The 18,858-nt window shown below is 44.3% G+C and overlaps 1 protein-coding gene across 3 annotated transcripts in view; it reads right to left on the reverse strand.

The window, feature by feature from the left end:
• Positions 1 to 899: 899 nt before the first annotated feature.
• The window catches only part of SPEG (striated muscle enriched protein kinase), a 476,968-nt gene continuing 459,009 nt past the window's right edge, over positions 900 to 18,858 (reverse strand). For all 3 annotated transcript variants that reach the window (XM_073634316.1, XM_073634315.1, XM_073634317.1), the window contains 6 exons: positions 14,560 to 15,886; positions 13,376 to 13,615; positions 9,370 to 9,593; positions 7,850 to 7,925; positions 5,136 to 5,285; positions 900 to 3,346 (listed from right to left, as the gene is read on the reverse strand). In XM_073634316.1, the coding sequence (XP_073490417.1) occupies positions 3,133 to 3,346; positions 5,136 to 5,285; positions 7,850 to 7,925; positions 9,370 to 9,593; positions 13,376 to 13,615; positions 14,560 to 15,886 (2,231 nt within the window). In that variant the 3' untranslated portion in view covers positions 900 to 3,132. The remainder of the gene's footprint in view (positions 3,347 to 5,135; positions 5,286 to 7,849; positions 7,926 to 9,369; positions 9,594 to 13,375; positions 13,616 to 14,559; positions 15,887 to 18,858) is intronic.

An 18,858-nucleotide genomic window follows, 5' to 3' on the forward strand; every position in this document is an offset into this window, starting at 1 on the left:
ATGATGGGGACACCTGATGTAAAAGGGAATTCTGATGGGGACACCTGATGTAAGAGGGAATTCTGATGGAGACACCTGATGTAAGAGGGGACTCTGATGGGGACACCTGATGTAACAGGGGATTCTGATGGGGACACCTGATGTAAGAGGGGATTCTGATGGGGACACCTGATGTAAAAGGGGATTCTGCTGGGGACACCTGATGTAAGGGGGGATTCTGCTGGGGACACCTGATATAAGAGGGGACTCTGATGGGGACACCTGATGTAAGGGGGGACTCTGATTGGGACACCTGATATAGAAGGGGATTCTGATGGTAACACCTGATGTAAGGGAGGACTCTGATGGGGACACTTAATGTACGGGAGGACTCTAATGGGGACACCTGATGTACGGGAGGACTCTGATGGGGACACCTGATGTAAGAGGGAATTCTGATGGGGACATCTGATGTAAGAGGGGATTCTGATGGGGACAGCGGATGTAAGGGAGCACTATGATGGGGGCACCTGATGTAAGAGGGGATTCTGATGGGGACATCTGATGTAAGAGGGGATTCTGATGGGGACAGCGGATGTAAGGGAGCACTATGATGGGGGCACCTGATGTAAGAGGGGATTCTGATGTGAACACCTGATGCTTGTTTACTGGGTTGTGACTCACACACAGTAATCACAAATAGTGCACCTGGACTTTTTTTCCCACAACACCCCCAGCTCAAAAAGGCTAGATCTGTGCCTATTGACATTTGTCCAACAAATGCTTTATAACTAGAACCTATAGTGTCCAATTGGAGCCTGTGAATATTGATGTAAGAGAAGTAGGAGCATACTTACAAGCAGTTAATTAAAATTAAAAAATAAACAACTTTATTAATACAGATTACACGTGGCGGTCCGTGCAACCTCAGTATATTTATTTTATTTATTCAACTTCACACCAAAAAAAGGGGTCGAGGGGGGAAAAATACAAACTCAGGAAAAGCAATGCAAATTCTAATAAATAAATAAATCCATTTTCATTTTAGTGAATAAATAGGGAGCTCAAGAGCAGCTTTAGGGGAAAGCATACCCCCCTTCTACAAATGTACAAGCTCAAGTGGCACCATTACAGTGAAGCCCTTTAGCCACATCCTTCCAGATCGCCAGAACGTCACCTCTAGTCCTTTTTCCAGCTGAAGGTTGTTTCAACCAGAGTTTGCTGTGCTCTCCTAGAATCGAACTGTTTAACTTGCTCTCTCCCTCTGTACCACACATCTCCCAACATTCCGTTTTACATTCATCATTAAGGGCATTGTCCCTTTGATCTCAGCCTTTAAGGTCATTGTCCCTTGCTTTCAGTCATCAAAGTCAATGTACCTTGTTCTCAACCATTAAGGCCAATGTCCCTTGTTCTCAACCATTAGGGTCAATGTCCCTTGTTATCACACATTAAGGTCAATGTCCCTTGTTCTCTACCATTAAACATTGTCCCTTGATATCAGACATTAAGGTCGATGTTCCTTGTTCTCAGCCATGAAGAACATTGTTCCTTGTTCTCAGCCATGAAGAACATTGTTCCTTGTTCTTAACCATGAAAGACATTGTCTCTTGTTCTTAGTAATAAAGGTCAATGTCCCTTGTTCTCGGATGTTAAGAACATTGTACTCTGTTCTCAGCCATTAAGGTCAATGTCCCTTGTTATCAGTCCTTAAAGAGATTGCCCCATGTTCTCAGTCATTAAGGACATTGCCCTCTTTTTCTCTGCCATTAAGTAAGTTCAATATCTATCCAATGGGCATTTCCTCTCTCCTTCGTTAGTGACTTGGCTCTTTGGAGAGTAGCTGACTAGTTAGCATCTTCTACTTTCTGTGACAGCTCAACGAACCAGAAAGTGTGACAAACATATGTGTTCAAAGGGAGGTATGAAACACATTATCCCTATCAAGGAACATTGATTAGGGTACAGCAGCGGTTGAAAACATGGCTGGATAGTTGACATTGCTTAAGTATCCCATAATCAGAACCATGATCCAATGATCGGCAGATAAAAACATGGTGGCATGACTTGACGGTGGAAGATATGGAAGACCTTGCCGGTACATACCAAATGATTTAGCACGGGGCAAAGGTTGAGAGAGTAGAGGACGATGTGGACAGGAAGTGGGGAATTGTAATAGACAGACACTTGGTGCTTTTAAGGAGATGTAAAGCTAAAACATCTCTACAGTACAGCGCATAGCTCCTAGTACAAAAGGAGAACAAGGGTAGTTCTGATTGGTGGAGGACTATGGTCAATTATATCTAAAAGATCCATTTGTTGCCTTTCTCTCTCTTACTAGGCTTTAAATAAAATCTTAGAAATCACCAATCGGACAAGACAGAAGCTTTACTTCCAATGGCTCACAATTACTATAACGGTAAATTCATCGTGTCATCTATCGGGCATATGATATATCCCCAATCTAGTATCTGTAGGCCCTTTTTAAGGTTTTTCGAGAACAATTTGTAAACAATTATTTTTCTATTATAATATCTCAGCCTTGTAATGGGCTAAAATCTAAATGAGTCTATTATTGTATATGAGTACCTATCTGTACCATGGTGATCTTTTTAGTTAGGAACCCAGGTAAGTGAAATAAAATAAATAAAAAACACCTTGCATAAATAATGCCTGTTTGCATTAAGACCACTTGTTGTGTCCAGGAAGTGATGCCAAACAGTCCTTGGAGGGGCCATGGAAACCAAGGGCCAGATGACTCACGTCAAGTATCCTTTCCAGCGTAGAGGTTGACTCTAAAAAGTTGCAATGAACTGAGGTCAAAGGTGGTAGGTCAAAAACAGCTGTCAGATCTTCTTCGCTGTTGAAGTGGGGGTGTTTCACATGCACCATGCACCCACAACTCTAATGCTCCCTATTCCTCAGTCTCACTGGACTACACCATGTCAGTCACAGAGGTATACTGACCACCGATGTGCCCAGGACTCCCTTGGCACAGGGATATGATGTCCTCTTTATTTACACTACAAGGTATTGACTTTTTGTTCCTTGCCAGTACTTTCCCTGGGACCTTTGACGTTTTGTTATCATCCAGTGAAATGCACCTTTGGCTTCGTGACCACCTTACTCATCGCCAAGGTCCTTTTCCCATGGTCACTGGGTGACGGGAGCTGGTGGCTGCGTTCCATGGTAAGAGCGAAGCAGAACTTTGTGCTTGGTAGCCATGTCTGAGCGTCTTCTTTGATGCTCCACCAAGAACTCCTTGAGGCGGTTGGTGGTGAAGGTGAGAGTCTGGCGCCTCAGCTTCATTAAATAGGCATCCTGAAGCCAAGGGTTTGAGAAGCATTCTTGTAATGTGGGTCGGCTCCTGTGAACAAGTAGATTGAGAGGTTAGTTCCTTTAATGTTTCCTTCCGTTTTTCCATAGCCTAGGCCAGGGGTCTCCAAATATTCTACATAAAGGGGCAATTTACTGTGATTCAGACTATAGGGGGCCGGACTGTGGCCGTTGGAAGTACAAAATGTTCTGGTGTCAGTGAGAGTGAACAATGCCATGTTTGGTATTAGTGGGAAGACTAGTGCTCCATCGTTGGTGTCAGTGGGAGGAATACTGCCTGATTGTTGATGTCAATGAGAGAAATAGTGCCCCATTGTTGGTGTCAGTGGGAGAAATAGTGTCCCATTGTTGGTGTCAGTGGGAGAAATAGTGTCCCATTGTTGGTGTCAGTGGGAGGAATAGTGTGCCATTGTTGGTGTCAGTGGGAGAAATAGTGTCCCATTGTTGGTGTCAGTGGGAGGAATAGTGTCCCATTGTTGGTGTCAGTGGGAGGAACAGTGTCCCATTGTTGGTGTCAGTGGGAAGAAGAGTACCCCATTGTTTGTGTTGGTGGGATGAATAGTGCCCCATTATTGGTGTTAGTGAGAGTAATAGTGCCCCATTGTTGGTGTCAGTGAGAGGAATAGTGTCCCATTGTTGGTCTCAGTGAGATAAATAGTGTCATATTGTTGGTGTCAGTGGGAGGAATAGTGCCCCATCATTGGTGTCAGTGGGATGAATAGTGCCCCATTGTTGGTGTCAGTGGGAGTAATAGTGCCCCATTGTTTGTGTCAGTAAGAGAACTAGTGCCCCAAGGGCCAGATAAAGGCAAACAAATGGCCACTTTAAGGCCACAGGCCGCAGTTTGGAGACCACTGGTCTAGGGCAGCCATTCTCAAAATGTTTGTCCCAGAGGAACTCTTGAAATAATTTTCAGGTCTCAGGGAACCTCTGCTAAAATTAAGTTATGGAGGGTTAGTAGGAAAAATGCCCCTTACATTGGAGGTCAGTGGAAAGAATGCCCCACTTATATTAGTGGTCAGATAGCCATAAAGATCATTCAGTTAATGCAGCTGGCTCTGCCAAGTGGTGTTTTTCCCTGGAACTATGGAGATACCTTCAAATTGGAGGTTAATCAGTTACAGCTCAAGGAACCCCTGGTAACATCTGGAGGAACCCTAGGGTTTCAAAAAACCCTGATTGAGAATAACTGGTCTAGGGTCACTCTAGCTCAATGAAGAGACTGCAATGTTCAAAAAAACAATCAAAGGCATTAAATGCCTGACCCTCATAGCAGGATCACTATTACAGGGGCATTGCTGACCTCCTACTAAAAATGGAAGCCTCGTGGATATTATGTTGAGCCACTATCTTCACTCTGAGAAACTGACCCGGAACAAGTATGCAGGATTGGGATTGTCAAAAAAGTAATATTCTAAATACTGGTTTCAGATCAGCGACTCAAAGTCCTGAAGGCAGAGGGCTAGCATAATGGCTGGGAAATTAGCGTTCTCAGATGGGGAGAGCAGCAATGCTAGTTTCCATTTTTTTTTTTGACAGGCTTGCTTTAAAGGAAAACACTTGGATCCCGTAAACTGGAAGGATCAAATGAAGGAGAACAAAATAAAACTGAACAATCATTAAAGCCCAACTCCAGGAATTACTAAAAAACTCTACCCTTGCAGTGGGACCCCAGCAATAAAGGATAGATTTGTTTGAAATTCATGGAGTTGGGTCACTTTCTCACAATATAATGCAAAGGGAAAAATTTGATTGGTTGTTAGAGGCAGCAGCGTTCCTTTAGTTGTTCAAATATTCTTTGCGTCCATGCAGCCACTCACCAAGGGTAGATGGACAGCAGCTTTCGTATGAAGAGGGAAGCACTTTGAGAAACATTGGAGTAGAGCTTAAAAATGTCAAACCGTCCAGCCATGATCTTGTTTTCCATTTCCATGGGATCCAATTCAAAGAATGGAGATCGTCCGCTTAGCCTGCACAATAACACAGAACCAAAGAGAGAAGGATACTGGAGTAAAGATTGTAGGCCTCTCCCAACTGTATTGTGACTTTAATACACTCTATTAGTATAGCCATAGAACAATTCCAGAACGATACATTGATCTGACGTGACGTATTTCCACAAGTAATGCCGCGTACACACGGTCGGACTTTTCGGCTACAAAAGTCCGACAGCCCGTCCGACAGACTTTCGAAGGACTTTCGGCGGACTTGCGGCAGACTTTCTAACGAACGGACTTGCCTACATACGATCACACAAAAGTCCGATGGATTCGTACGTGATGACGTACACCGGACTAAAATAAGGAAGTTGATAGCCAATAGCTGCCCTAGCGTGGGTTTTTGTCCGTCGGACTAGCACACAGATGAGCGGATTTCTGGGTCCGGCGTAGTTACGACGTATAGATTTGAAGCATGTTTCAAATCTAAAGTTCGTCAGATTTGCGGCTGGAAAATTCCGCTGAAAGTCCGGGGAAGCCCACACACGATCGGATTGTCAGTCGGCTTTAGTCCGTCGGCCTTTTGTAGATGAAAAGTCCGACCGTGTGTACGCGGCATAATATTAAACCCCCACCTCACTCAAAATTTTTGTCCTTTTTTTTCCCACAAATAGAGCTTTCTTCTCCTCTGCATTTTTTATTTTATTTTATTTTTTTTTTGCTATAAACAAAAAACAACCGACAATTTAAAAAAAAACATATCCAATAAAAGAATTTAAAAAATCGAATTTCTTCATAAATGTAGGCCAATATGTATTCTGCTACATATTTTTGGTAAAAAAAAAATCCCAATAAGCGTATATTGATTGGTTTGGACAAAAGGTATAGCATCTACAAACTATGGATAGGTTTATGGATTTTTTATTTATTTATTTTTTTATTTTTTTACTAGTAATGGCGGCGATCAGCGACTTATAGCAGCACAATATTGCGGCGGACAAATCAGGAACTTAATGACACTTTTTTTGGGAACCAGTGACACTAATACAGTGATCAGTGCTAAAAAAAATATGCACTGTCACTGTACTAACGCTGGCTGGGAAGCGGTTAAACATCAGGGGCAGTTAACTGTTCTTAGCTAGTGTTTTAGTGTAGTGTGGGAGGTGATTTTCCTAGGGGAAGGCATGGATCCTTGTCCCCGCTTTGCAGGAACACAGGATCCATGCCTTCCCTACTGACAGAATGGCAATCTGCCTTGTTTACATAGGCAGACTGCTGTTCTGCCTGTGTACCAAATGATCAGCGGGTGCTGGCAATCATCAAGTCCGTGGGACCTGTTGCTCGTTTCCCGCTGTGTAGAATCACAATGGGAGCGAGCCGCCAACTGCCACGCACTCGTGCCCAATACCCCGAAATGTAGGATCATGTATATATACATAATCCTGCGCAGTCGGCAAGTGGTTAAAGAGGACCTTCAGTCATTTTTTCATCATTACATCTATTAAATCTTCTGCCCTTGTTGTTTTAACTTTGGATAGTCAAATTTTTTTTTTCTGCCAGTAAATCCCTTATACAACTCACTTCATGTTTCTTGTCTGGTCATTAGTCTAGGCTTATGACATCATGCACAGCTCTCTCTCTCGTGAGAGTTTGCCAGGAAGGGAGGGGGGATGAGTCAAAGAGGGCCAATGAGAGCTGCAGAGCTGGAGGTGTGCCTCTGTGTGTCTGTGTAAATGTAGAAAGTGAACAGGCAGCAGCTTCAGCTGCCCACAGTTAAAATGGTTGCAGCCAGACTCAGTGGAGGGAGATTTCTGCAGCATATTCGGCAAGTACAGAATCACAGTATATATAAAATAACATGCAAAGTGGTTGGGGGGAAGCTTCTGAATGGCAAAGATGTTATTACAAATTATGTGAGCAGACTGCAGTTCCTCTTTAAGCTATTTCCCGTGCTGGTTGGATGTTTTTCAACGATTTAGAAAAGGAAAATACAACATTTGGCCACTAGATGGTGCTAAGTATCACAGAAAATTCTTATTATACTTATCACTGTCTAATGGCCAAATGTGGTATTTTCCATTAAAGCAAAAAAGTTCTGCTTTAAAACGGTTGTAAGGTCAAACATTTTTTTAAAATTAAAACAACAAAGTGGTTTATATATTTACCTGCTCTGTGCAACGCGCAGAGCAGCCCCTTACCTCCTTTTCTAGGGTCCCCCGATGGCACTCTCTGCTTCTTTCTCTGTGTGCCTCAAAAGGAAGCCACTTCCTATGGTGAGACACAGGCAGGCGTGCTCCTGAGCCGGGCTGCGTGCTTCCGTAGACACACACAGAGCAGCTTAGCCTCACCCCCTGCTCCCTCAGAGGATTTGTCTATGGACAGTAGAGCTGCAGTAGGGCACAGCACTCGATCGATACAGGACTCAGATAAATGTTTGGGGGGGGGGGACAAGGAACAGCTAGTAGAAAGTTTTTACCGTAATGCATAAAGGTAAAACAACCATTTTGATTTTAGAACCACTTTGAGCAAGCACTAGTGAAATTCTCCCGACATGCATTTCCCCTATAAATGACTACACTGAATCATGTATTACTTACATTACATATGTCAGCACACCTAATCCCCAAATATCGGCCGCTGGTCCAATAGGCTCTCCTTTCAGCATCTCTGGGGCTGCAGAGAGAACACAGAAAAGAGACATAAAGATATACAATGGTATCAGGATGGTTGGAGGAGAAAACTATTTTTTACATACATTAATTATGTTCTACAAGTAAATAAGTTACAGCAGAAACATATCAACCTCAGTGATTGTCTACAATATTAGCCCTCGTGCACATGGACACCTAAACATCCCACATTTTTAGGCATTCAGGATTTTCTTTTTACCAATCAAACGCAGCCCATCGTTTTTAAAGTGGAAGTAAACTTCCATCCTTTGCTTTTTCCTATAGGTAACCCTCTAATATAGCTTACCTATAGGTAGAGTAGATATTTACATTGCGTACAGCCAATGACACCAATGGCGCATGCGCTCTGAAGGAACAGCCATCCATGCCGTTCCTTCAGAGCCCTGTGCCGTGAAAACAGCGGCTCCTGCGCGAATGCGGGGGAGTGATGTCATTGTGGCTCCGGCCAGTCACAAAGCCTGAGTCCGCGAACCCCAAAGCAAGACGGGTGAAGATGGGAGCCACTGCAGCGTTGACTTCTCGGCAAGATAGGGCTTTGCTTTTAGATAAGTTTAACATAATGTGCTAGTATGCGATCCATACTAGCACATTATGCCTGTACCTTTGAGCAAACAAAAAAAAAAGCAAACAACCGCTTTAATTGGCCTGTACATAAAAGTGCATCAACTTGTGCTGCGTATAAATGAATGTAAAAAAAAATACAAAAAACATTGTTGCTGCACAGTATTTCACGCGTATATGCAAGACTAATTTTTACATGCATTTATTATCGCATTTTTACGCAGGAATTTTCTGCCAGAAATCTGATTTTAAAAGAAAAGTATGGGGTTTGGTGTTTTTGTAGATTTATACTTACCTAGGTGAATGCTGCATTTGTCCTCCGCCTGCTCTAACACTGAGAACCGAGCGATTAAACACCGCAGATTGCTCGGTTCTCACAGCAACCTGGGCAGAGAGCTTGGGACTATCAGTCACCGCTGTCTGCTCTGCCCCCCCCCCCCTGCACTCGCTGGAGCGCTGGGCTGTGGAAGGGGCGGGATTGGCTGGTTTAGGCTCTCAGTGGCTCACTAGGTGCCGGTCCAGGCATGTGGGGGGATCCCGACTCCAGTGTCATGATCTTGCCTGAGCCTGGACCGGCTCTGTGACGTCAGCAGACAGCGGACTTCAGCCTGCTGTCTGCTGAAAACGGGTCACAGAAGCGCAGAACGAACTGCACTCCAGTGATCCACAGGAGAAGTACAGCCAAACAAGCTTTGGCTGTACTTCTCCTTTAATACATCAGTAGCATGTGCAAGTAACCCATAGATGTTTTATTAATATTCTTTACATATAATTTTCCTCTTGGCCTCAGGAACTAATTCCAGGTTTTACCAGGAGGACACCTTATAAGGGCAGGCCATGTTACTGATTCTAGTTGTTTCACATACACATGTATTCCAGGGTCCCGACACGTTTCCCCAGCTGGCGAAGGACGAGAGGGCTGAATATCTGAGCGCTCCCAAAGTCAATGATCTTGATGGTATTCATGTAAGACACCATGATGTTCTCTGGTTTAATGTCCAGATGCAGGATCTTCTGTTCGTGGAGATATTCTAATCCCTGAAAGATCTGAAGTAGGTAATTGGCGACATCATCTTCTGAGTAACGGAACCTGGAGCCACAAAGGAAGGACAACACAGAATCAAGACGCTGGACATTGCTACAGAATGAATCTACGTGGGAAGATTGCTACATATTGCCTGTAATAAATACATAATAAATCTAAGTGGATGTCAGGAAGGATATACTAGTATACAGAATGTTGCATTGGAATGAATATCTGTGCACAGGCCAGCACATAGCCAGGCATATGGAGATGTGCTTATGTGTGTGCTGCGCGACCGCGTGTGTGCGAGTCTGTCAGGAATGCTCCAAGCGGGCTATTTAAAGTAAGCTGCTTGCACAAGATCAGTGCTATCTGGTATACAGAGTTCTCTGCTTATGTATCTGACTACCTGTTAACGATCCAGCCTGCCTTGACTACTCTGAATCAATAACCTTGGCCTGTCCCTGGAATACGCTTCTGCCTACTTCTTCTGTTCCTGATCTGCTCATCTTTTATCGACTCCGGCCTAAACTCTGATTATGCCTCTGCCTGATCTGATTGCCAGTTACAGACCCAGCTTGTGTGACTCTGCTGATCATCTGCCTGCTACTCAGCCAGTCTCTGCTGATCATCTACCTGCTGCCCAGCCAGTATTTACTGATCATCCGTCTGCCATCTATCCTGTCTCTGCTGATCACCCGCCTGCTGCCCTGCCAGTCTCTGCTGATCATCTGCCTGCTGCCCAGCCAGTCTCTGCTGATCATCTGCCTGCTGCCCAGCCAGTCTCAGCTGATCATCTGCCTGCTGCCCAGCCAGTCTCTGCTGATCATCTGCCTGCTGCCCAGCCAGTCTCTGCTGATCATCTGCCTGCTGCCCAGCCAGTCTCTGCTGATCATCTGCCTGCTGTCCAGCCAGTCTCTGCTGATCATCTGCCTGCTGCCCAGCCAGTCTCAGCTGATTATCTGCCTGCTGCCTAGCCAGTCTTTGCTGATCATCTGCCTGCTGCCCAGCCAGTCTCTGCTAATCATCTGCCTGCTGCCCAGCTAGTCTCTGCTGATCGTCTTCCTGGTGCCCAGCCAGTCTCTGCTGATCATCTGCCTGCTGCCAAGCCAGTCTCTGCTGCTCATCTGCCTGCTGCCCAGTCAGTCTCTGCTGCTCATCTGCCTGCTGCCCAGTCAGTCTCTGCTGCTCATCTGCCTGCTGCCCAACCAGTCTGCTAATCATCTGCCTGCTGCCCAACCAGTCTCTGCTGATCGTCTGCCTGGTGCCCAGCCAGTCTCTGCTGATCATCTGCCTGCTGCCAAGCCAGTCTCTGCTGCTCATCTGCCTGCTGCCCAGCCAGTCTGCTAATCATCTGCCTGCTGCCCAACCAGTCTCTGCTGATCATCTGCCTGCTGCCCAACCAGTCTCTGCTGATCATCTGCCTGCTGCCCAACCAGTCTCTGCTGCTCATCTGCCTGCTGCCCAACCAGTCTCAGCTGATCATCTGCCTGCTGCCTAGCCAGTCACTACTGATCATCTGCCTGCTGCCTAGCCAGTCTCTACTGATCATCTGCCTGCTGCCTAGCCAGTCTGTGATGACCACCTGCCTGCTGCCTAGCCAGTCTGTGATGACCACCTGTCTGTTGCTCAACCAGTATTTACTGATCATCCACTTGCCATCCATCCAGTCTCTGCTGATCACCCACCTGCTGCCCAGCCAGCCTCTGCTGATCATCTGCCTGCTGATTAGCCAGTCTTAACCGATTGCCTACCATCCAGCCAATCTATTCTGAACGCCTGCTTACTTTCAGCACAGTCTTCGCTGATCTTCTACCGATTCCCCCACCTGACTCTGTGGATGTTCTGACTACCCACGTACACCAGCTACTGACATTAACTACTAGGCGCTTGTGCCACTTCGTGCCCTCCTGTTACTTTACCAGGGGTCCTGAGCTAGAGGTGCAAGAGATGTTGTCCTCAACACTTCAGGCTACTTCACCGGCTATGTAACAGTGGGGACATTGCTACAACTGAATTAACATTTAAATATTACTACATGGGCACATTGCTACATATTAGAAAGAGGGAAAGAAAGGGGGAAGCGCCACCTGGGTGCAGCTTTTAATAGCACAAGGTAAATGACACTTACAACTTATACCTTGCGCTATTTAAAGCTTTTTACTCTCTGCACTCAGGTGGTGCTTCCCCCTTTCTTTCCCCTTTTCTTGTTTGTACAGAGCTGGCTATTACTCTGAGGACATGTGCCGCCCACCCCTTGTAATACACCCATCCACATGTGCATTCATTCACCCTATAACCAAGGATGTACACTGGACTCATTCGTTTTTTAGACTCTTATGTGTGTATTTAATGCTTTATTCATTACTACTATTTTGGATCCAGCTGTTTTTTTGCGCCAGATACAATTGTATATTTTAACATTGCTACATTTTGCCTGTAATACATACTACCTGTAATAGAAAATAAATAATAAATCTATGTGGGAACTTTGCTACACGTGAATTTTTGTTTAAACATTACTCCAAAATGATTCTTAGTGGGAAAATTTCTACACAATGAATCTTTGTGGGAACCTTGCTACAGAATGAATCTACATGGGAACATTCCTACAGAATGAATCTACGTGGGAACAATCCTACGTAATGAATCTACCTGGGAACTTTGCTACAAAATTAATCTTCATGGGAACTGCGCTTTGGAAAGAATCTACACGGGAATATTTCTACACAGTGAATCTTCGCGGGAAATTGGCTACAGAATGAATCTACATGGGAACACATTGCTACAGAATGAATCTACATGGGAACACATGTCTACATAATCTACATGGGAACACATTGCTACAGAATGAATCTACGAGGGAACACATTGATACAGAATGAATCCACATGGGAACATTCCTACAGAATGAATCTTTGTAGGAACTTTGCTATGGAAAGAATCTACATGGGAATATTTCTACACAATGAATCTTCGTGGGAAATTGGCTACAGAATGAATCTACAACAGAACACATGTCTACATAATGAATCTACATGGGAACACATTGCTACAAAATGAATCTACATGGGAACATTCCTACAGAATGAATCTACATGGGAACTTTGCTACAAAATGAATCTACATGGAAACTTTGCTATGGAAAGAATCTACATGGGAATATTTCTACACAATGAATCTTCGTGGGAAATTGGCTACAGAATGAATCTACGAGGGAACACATTGCTACAGAATGAATCTACATGGGAACATTCCTACAGAATGAATCTACATGGGAACATTCCTACAGAATGAATCTTCGTGGGAACTTTGTTATGGAAAGAATCTACATGGGAACTTTGCTACAAAATTAATCTTCATGAGAACTTTGCTACAAAATTAATCTTCGTGGAAACTTTGCTATGGAAAGAATCTACATGGGAATATTTCTACACAATGAATGTTCGTGGGAAATTGGCTACATAATGAATCTACATGGGAACACATTGCTACAGAATGAATCTACATGGGAACATTCCTACATAATGAATCTACATGGGAACACATTGCTACAGAATGAATCTACATGGGAACATTCCTACATAATGAATCTACATGGGAACTTTGCTACAAAATAAATCAACGTGGGAACATTGCTATGGAATAGTGGAATCAACGGGCCTTAAATATCAGTGTGAAAGCCCAGCCTTGCGCAGTGCAGATAACTGAAGCAGTGCAGGACACGAGACGCTCCCTCCCCACCTACATCACCCCAACTCAGCCCCTGAGAAAAGAGTCTGTCCTGTCTCGGTCTGGCTTTGTGCCTTGGTCACTTAGCTTTTTCTAAGCATTTCTTAACGCCTCACCTTTCTACAAGACAGTAGAGGATTTCTCTGCCGGAGCACTGCTCGGAGATGAGGACGAGGTACCGAGGGGTGATGTATGCCTCGTGCAGGCTCAGGATCCTCTGATGGTGGAGGCATTTCAGGACCTCGTACTCTTGTAGCACACTCTGCTTGTTCTCTTGTTCATAGGGGATGATCTTGGCCATGAAGTTCTTTCCTGTCGCATTTTCTTTACACTCCCGAATCACTCCAAAGCGACCCCTGAAGGAAGTGTGACCACAGTATTACTACAGTACAGTCTATATCTGGGCCGCATTCACACTAATACCGTAAAACACACAATAAAATACAATGTTAGCGTTGGGGTGCCCTATATAACTTTAATGTAAAAAAACAAAAAAAAACAAAACAGTACCATGATATCAATAAGATTATCACATAAAGTGATTCTAAACGTAAATGTGTTATTCTTTAAATTAACAAACATGTTATACTTACCTGCTCTGTGCAATGGTTTTGCACACAGCAGCCCCAATACTCCCTTCTTGGGTCCCCCGCTGGCGCACCTGGCTCCGAGTGTCTTGATGGCAAGCCGCTTGCTATGAGGACAGACACTTGTGCATGCTTATTCTTGAGCCTCGCTATCGACGCAGACAGCGGGACTCTGCCCCATCCCCTCATCACTGGCTGTGATTGAAAGAAGCAGGAGCCAATGGCTCCCACTGCTGTCTAAGCCAACGAAGAGGGAGTGAGCAGGGAGAGCCTCTGCTCTTGTGTACATCGCTGGATTGAGATTGGGCTCATGTAAATATAAAGGGAAAGGAGGGAACTGCATGCAGAAGGTTTTTTTTTATCTTAAGATACCTCACAATGTGTGGTGCAGACATCATTATGTGTGCGCTACCTACCTATGTGTTTGCTTTTGCATGTGAGCACGGAGGGATGGGGGCGCTTTAAACTTTTTCTTTCTTATTTATTTTTTTTTTTTACACTGTCCCTTTTTTTTTTAAATCACTTTTATTCCTATTACGAGGAATGTAAATATCCCTTGTAAAAGAAATAAGAATAACAGGTCCTCCTTATGGAGAGATCTGGGGTCAAAAATACCCCGAATCTCTTCTTTACCTTTAAAAGCAAAAGATCAAAATTAAGAAAAATTTTATCTTTTACTTAAAGTAAAAAAGGTAACATGTTTTTACACTCACCTTGTTTTCTCTTCCAAAAATGTGTAAGGTTTTTGGGGTACTCCTTGTCGAAGAGCGCTTTCTCTTCCCGATGGGGTCACTCTTCCACCCGGCACTGGGGTATATCTGCCGTCTTTCCCAGGAGTGACACTTTTGACTAATATGCGTGTAGGGACGGTTTGAGCAACAGGTGCAAGAGTGGCAGTCTGGACAACCGGCGTGGAAGAGACAATCTGAGTGACTGGTGTGGGTGCAACAACTTGAGGAACCGGTGTGGGTGCAACAACTTGAGGAACCGGTGTGGGGGCAACAACCTGAGGAACTGGTTTAGGGACAACAACCTGAGGAACCAGGTGGGGGGCAAAAACCCAGGGAACTTGTGTGGGGGCAACAATCTGAGGGACTGGTGTGGTAGACTGTGATTGGAAAGTCTCTTTTGTTGGAGTGGATGGTGGCATTGATATGAAGGAGGTCACCATGTAGGTAGATGAGGGAGATGGTGGCTTGTAAAGTGGACTCGTTGGAGGAGAAGGGAAAAAGGGTTTGGTAGGAGAAGTTGGGCTTAAAGGTGAATTTGAGGCTTTGAAAGGGGGAATGTGCAACATAATTGGAACTGAGGGAGCAGCAATAACTGGTCTGGGAGACACTGGTGGTGGAACCCGTGGCTCTGGGGATGTTGAAAGTGGTTTGGTTGGTTCTGCAGGCACAGGAGACTTAGTAGTTGGAAAGATGGGCACAGCTTTCACTGGGGGCACAAACGTTGGAGATGATGCTTTCTGTGACTCTGTAGGAGATCTAGCTTGTTGAACAGGAGTCACTGGCACAGTTTTAGAAGCTGGTTCAGCAGCAGGCTTCATTTGTTGAGTTGGGGCAGAAGGTGAATCTCTCAGATGGGACACAGATGGTCCAGTTGATACCGACACGGTTACTGTGGAAACATGGGATGTTACAGGCCCACCTAGTGGAGACTCAGCAGACTGCAACTTTTTGGGTATAGAAACTTGATTTGGGGGCTCAACCTTAGTGGCAGTTTGAGGTAATGGTCTGTGCACTGTGGGAGGGGTAGGAACAAGTCCTCTGTGCTTTCTTGGAGGGGTTGGTGGAGGAGGTGCTTTAGAAAGAGGCTCTGCGGGAGTGGTAGGAGCTGGAGTGTTCGTTAATGGTGGATTTAAAGGTGAAGCTAGAGCAGATCCAAACGATGGAGGCAATTTAGTAGTAGACACAATTGGAGGAGAGGCTTCTGGGAAAGTGGTGACACGAGGAGCGATTGGTCCAAAAGAAGATATTGTGGGCACCACTGAACAAGCCTTTTGAGCAGGATGACCCACAGCAGGTGAAGGCTTGTGATCTACAGATCAAGAGAAAAGAGAGGAAAGAAGGAGATGATTTACAAATCATGGAGAAAAAAAGAACATCACCTGTTTTCTATTGTTTTCTGCATCTGTAATGTGTTGTGGGCAAGCAGAGAATTTCTCTGAAATTTTAAGCTGAACTTTGGTCAAACAGATAAATATATATATAATTCAAAAACATGCTGTGTATGTGAGCTGCTTATAATTTATAATTCTGTTTAGATACTCTTGCATGCCTCCCAACTTTTTGAGATGGGAATGAGGCACACCTATCAGCAAAAGTATGCAGACATATGACACACCACTTGCCACGCCCCCTTAAAGGGGAATTGTACAAAAAACAAGATTGGTTAAACTTACAAGTGCTTTTTTCCCTACTACTATTCCTTTATATTGGCTTTCGGAATTTACAAATGCAGCAATTTAGAAATCAGATGAAAGGTTTAGCGCTGGAAAACCCTTTTTGATAGATAAAAAGTGCATTTTATATACAACTATATAGATCAGACCAAAATGAGGGACAAATGAGGAGGACATTGCTCCAAATCAGGAACAGTCCCTCAAAATCAGGGACAGTTGGGAGCTATGCTCTTGCAATCCACACACCCTTGCTGGGTAGCAAAGCCAGGAGAGTGACCCCACTTTCCTCTGTTACAGGTAAACAATGCAGCTCGGTCACCTTGATGCCCCTTGGTTGCTCATCAGAAATTGAGCATTTCATGTCCAAATGTCTTGAGTATTAAACTACTAAAAGGTAAAGCTTACCATAATTATGAGATGGAGTTTGGATTATCTGACACCTGGATGAATTTTTTTTTTTAAACACGTGAGTCTACACATGTACTGACCAAATGTTCATATTTATGTATTTTCCACCAATTTTTACCGTCCTCTAATAAGTACCATCAGCTGTAACAACATAATGTAGCCAATTGACTTTTCCCCTGAGGCCCCTTTCACATGCGGGGTCCGCGGTCGGGTTCGCCTGTTCGTTTTTCTGATGGACCCGATCGGACCCTCCATTCTCCTCTATGGGTAGCCAGGTGTAAACGGACTTGTGTTCGTTTACACCTGGCTACCTCTGATCGGATTCATTTGCATTCATATATATGCGTGCACTTGTTATATTTACTGTAATTGTATGTATATTTATATTTTTTTATGTTCATATGTAGTACCCCCAAGAGAGAGCATTTTTGCTCCTGAAATGCTGAAATTGGATTTTTTATGCAATCCTACTATTAAAGCAGTTTGGAATCTTTCATCAACTGGCCTGGAACTCTTGTTGTTCAATTTCTTTTAACGAATCAGTAAAAAAGTACATTATTTTTATTTAATTTTTTTTTTAGAAGAGTAGGAGAAGGCTTGATTTCCCTTCAGCTTGTTATTGCTGTCTGTGTCCTCTGAGATTTTCACTCACTTCCTGTGCTAGTGACATAGATATTGCTGGGACAGGAATTGAGGGGAAATCTCCCCAGTCAAGCCTCAAACAGCAGTAAAAGATCTAGTTCTCTCCAACTTTATCCAAAAATAGTTTTTGTTGTAGTTACACTAGTTTTTGTATTTTTTCTGTATTGTAGCACACATATAATTATTCCTTCTCGTCAGTGGCGGCCCGTCCATAAGGGGTGCAGGGGCACCACACCCCTATTCCAATGCGTCTGGCCTCTAATCTACATGCAAGGTGCCGGACGCATGGATTCCAATGCATTTTTTTTTTTTTTTAGAAGCACGTGATTAGAGCCTGAGGCTCTAATTGGCTTAAAAAAAGGGTGGGCTCAGGGTGCAGAGCACTGTGCCCTGAGCCCACCCAGTTGTGTGACAATAGCAAATTAATATTCGCTACTGTTTTCCTGATTCTCCTCCCGGCCAATAAGGAAGCGGGTCCTGAGACCCGATTGGTCGAGAGGAGGGGGGAGAAGACGCAGGGGAAGCTGCCGTGATGCAGAGGAGGAGGAGACGCAGGTTGAAGCTGACGAGGAAGCGCTGCCTGCTACCTAGATGGGGTAAGTGTGGGGCTGGTGGGCTGACGATCGAGTGACCGACCGGGGGAGTGGGGGGCGTCAGGTGGCGGGCAGTTTTGCCCCCCCAAAAAAATTGGAGCACCAGCCACCACTGCTTCTAGTCTATTAGACAAAGGGAGCACTACTTAAAGTGGAACTTCAAGAGGTCAAGTGGTTAACTGCTTCAGCCCCGGAAGATTTTACCCCCTTCCTGACCAGAGCATTTTTTGCGATTCGGCACTGCGTCACTTTAACTGACAATTGCGAGGTCATGCGACGTGGCTCCCAAACAAAATTGGCGTCCTTTTTTTCCCACAAATAGAGCTTTCTTTTGGTGGTATTTGATCACCTCTGCGGTTTTTATTTTTTGCGCTATAAACAAACACAGAGCGACAATTTTGAAAAAAAAACGCATTATTTTTTACTTTTTGCTATAATAAATATCCCCAAAAAATATATAAAAAAACATTTTTTTTCCTCAGTTTAGGCCGATATGTATTCTTCTACATATTTTTGGTAAAAAAAATCGCAATAAGCGTATATTGATTGGTTTGCGCAAAAGTTATAGCGTCTACAAAATAGGGGATAGTTTTATGGCATTTTTATTAATAATTTTTTTTTTTACTAGTAATGGCGGCGATCAGCGATTTTTATCATGACTGCGACATTATGGCGGACACATCGGACACTTTGGGACCATTCACATTATACAGCGATCAGTGTGATTAAAAATGCATTGATTACTGTGTAAATGTGACTGGCAGTGAAGGGGTTAACCAGGAGGGGGCGCTGCAGGGGTTAAGTGTGTCCTAGGAATGTGTTCTAACTGTGGGGGGGGGGGGGTGGGGGAGGGCTAGCTGTGACACATCACTGATCACCGCTCCAGATTACAGGGAGCGGTGATCAGTGTACTGTCACTAGGCAGAATGGGGAAATGCTTGTTTTCATTAGAATTTCCCCGTTCT

The sequence above is a fragment of the Aquarana catesbeiana genome, linkage group LG06, assembly GCF_042186555.1.
Source record: "Aquarana catesbeiana isolate 2022-GZ linkage group LG06, ASM4218655v1, whole genome shotgun sequence".
Lineage (NCBI taxonomy): Eukaryota > Metazoa > Chordata > Amphibia > Anura > Ranidae > Aquarana > Aquarana catesbeiana.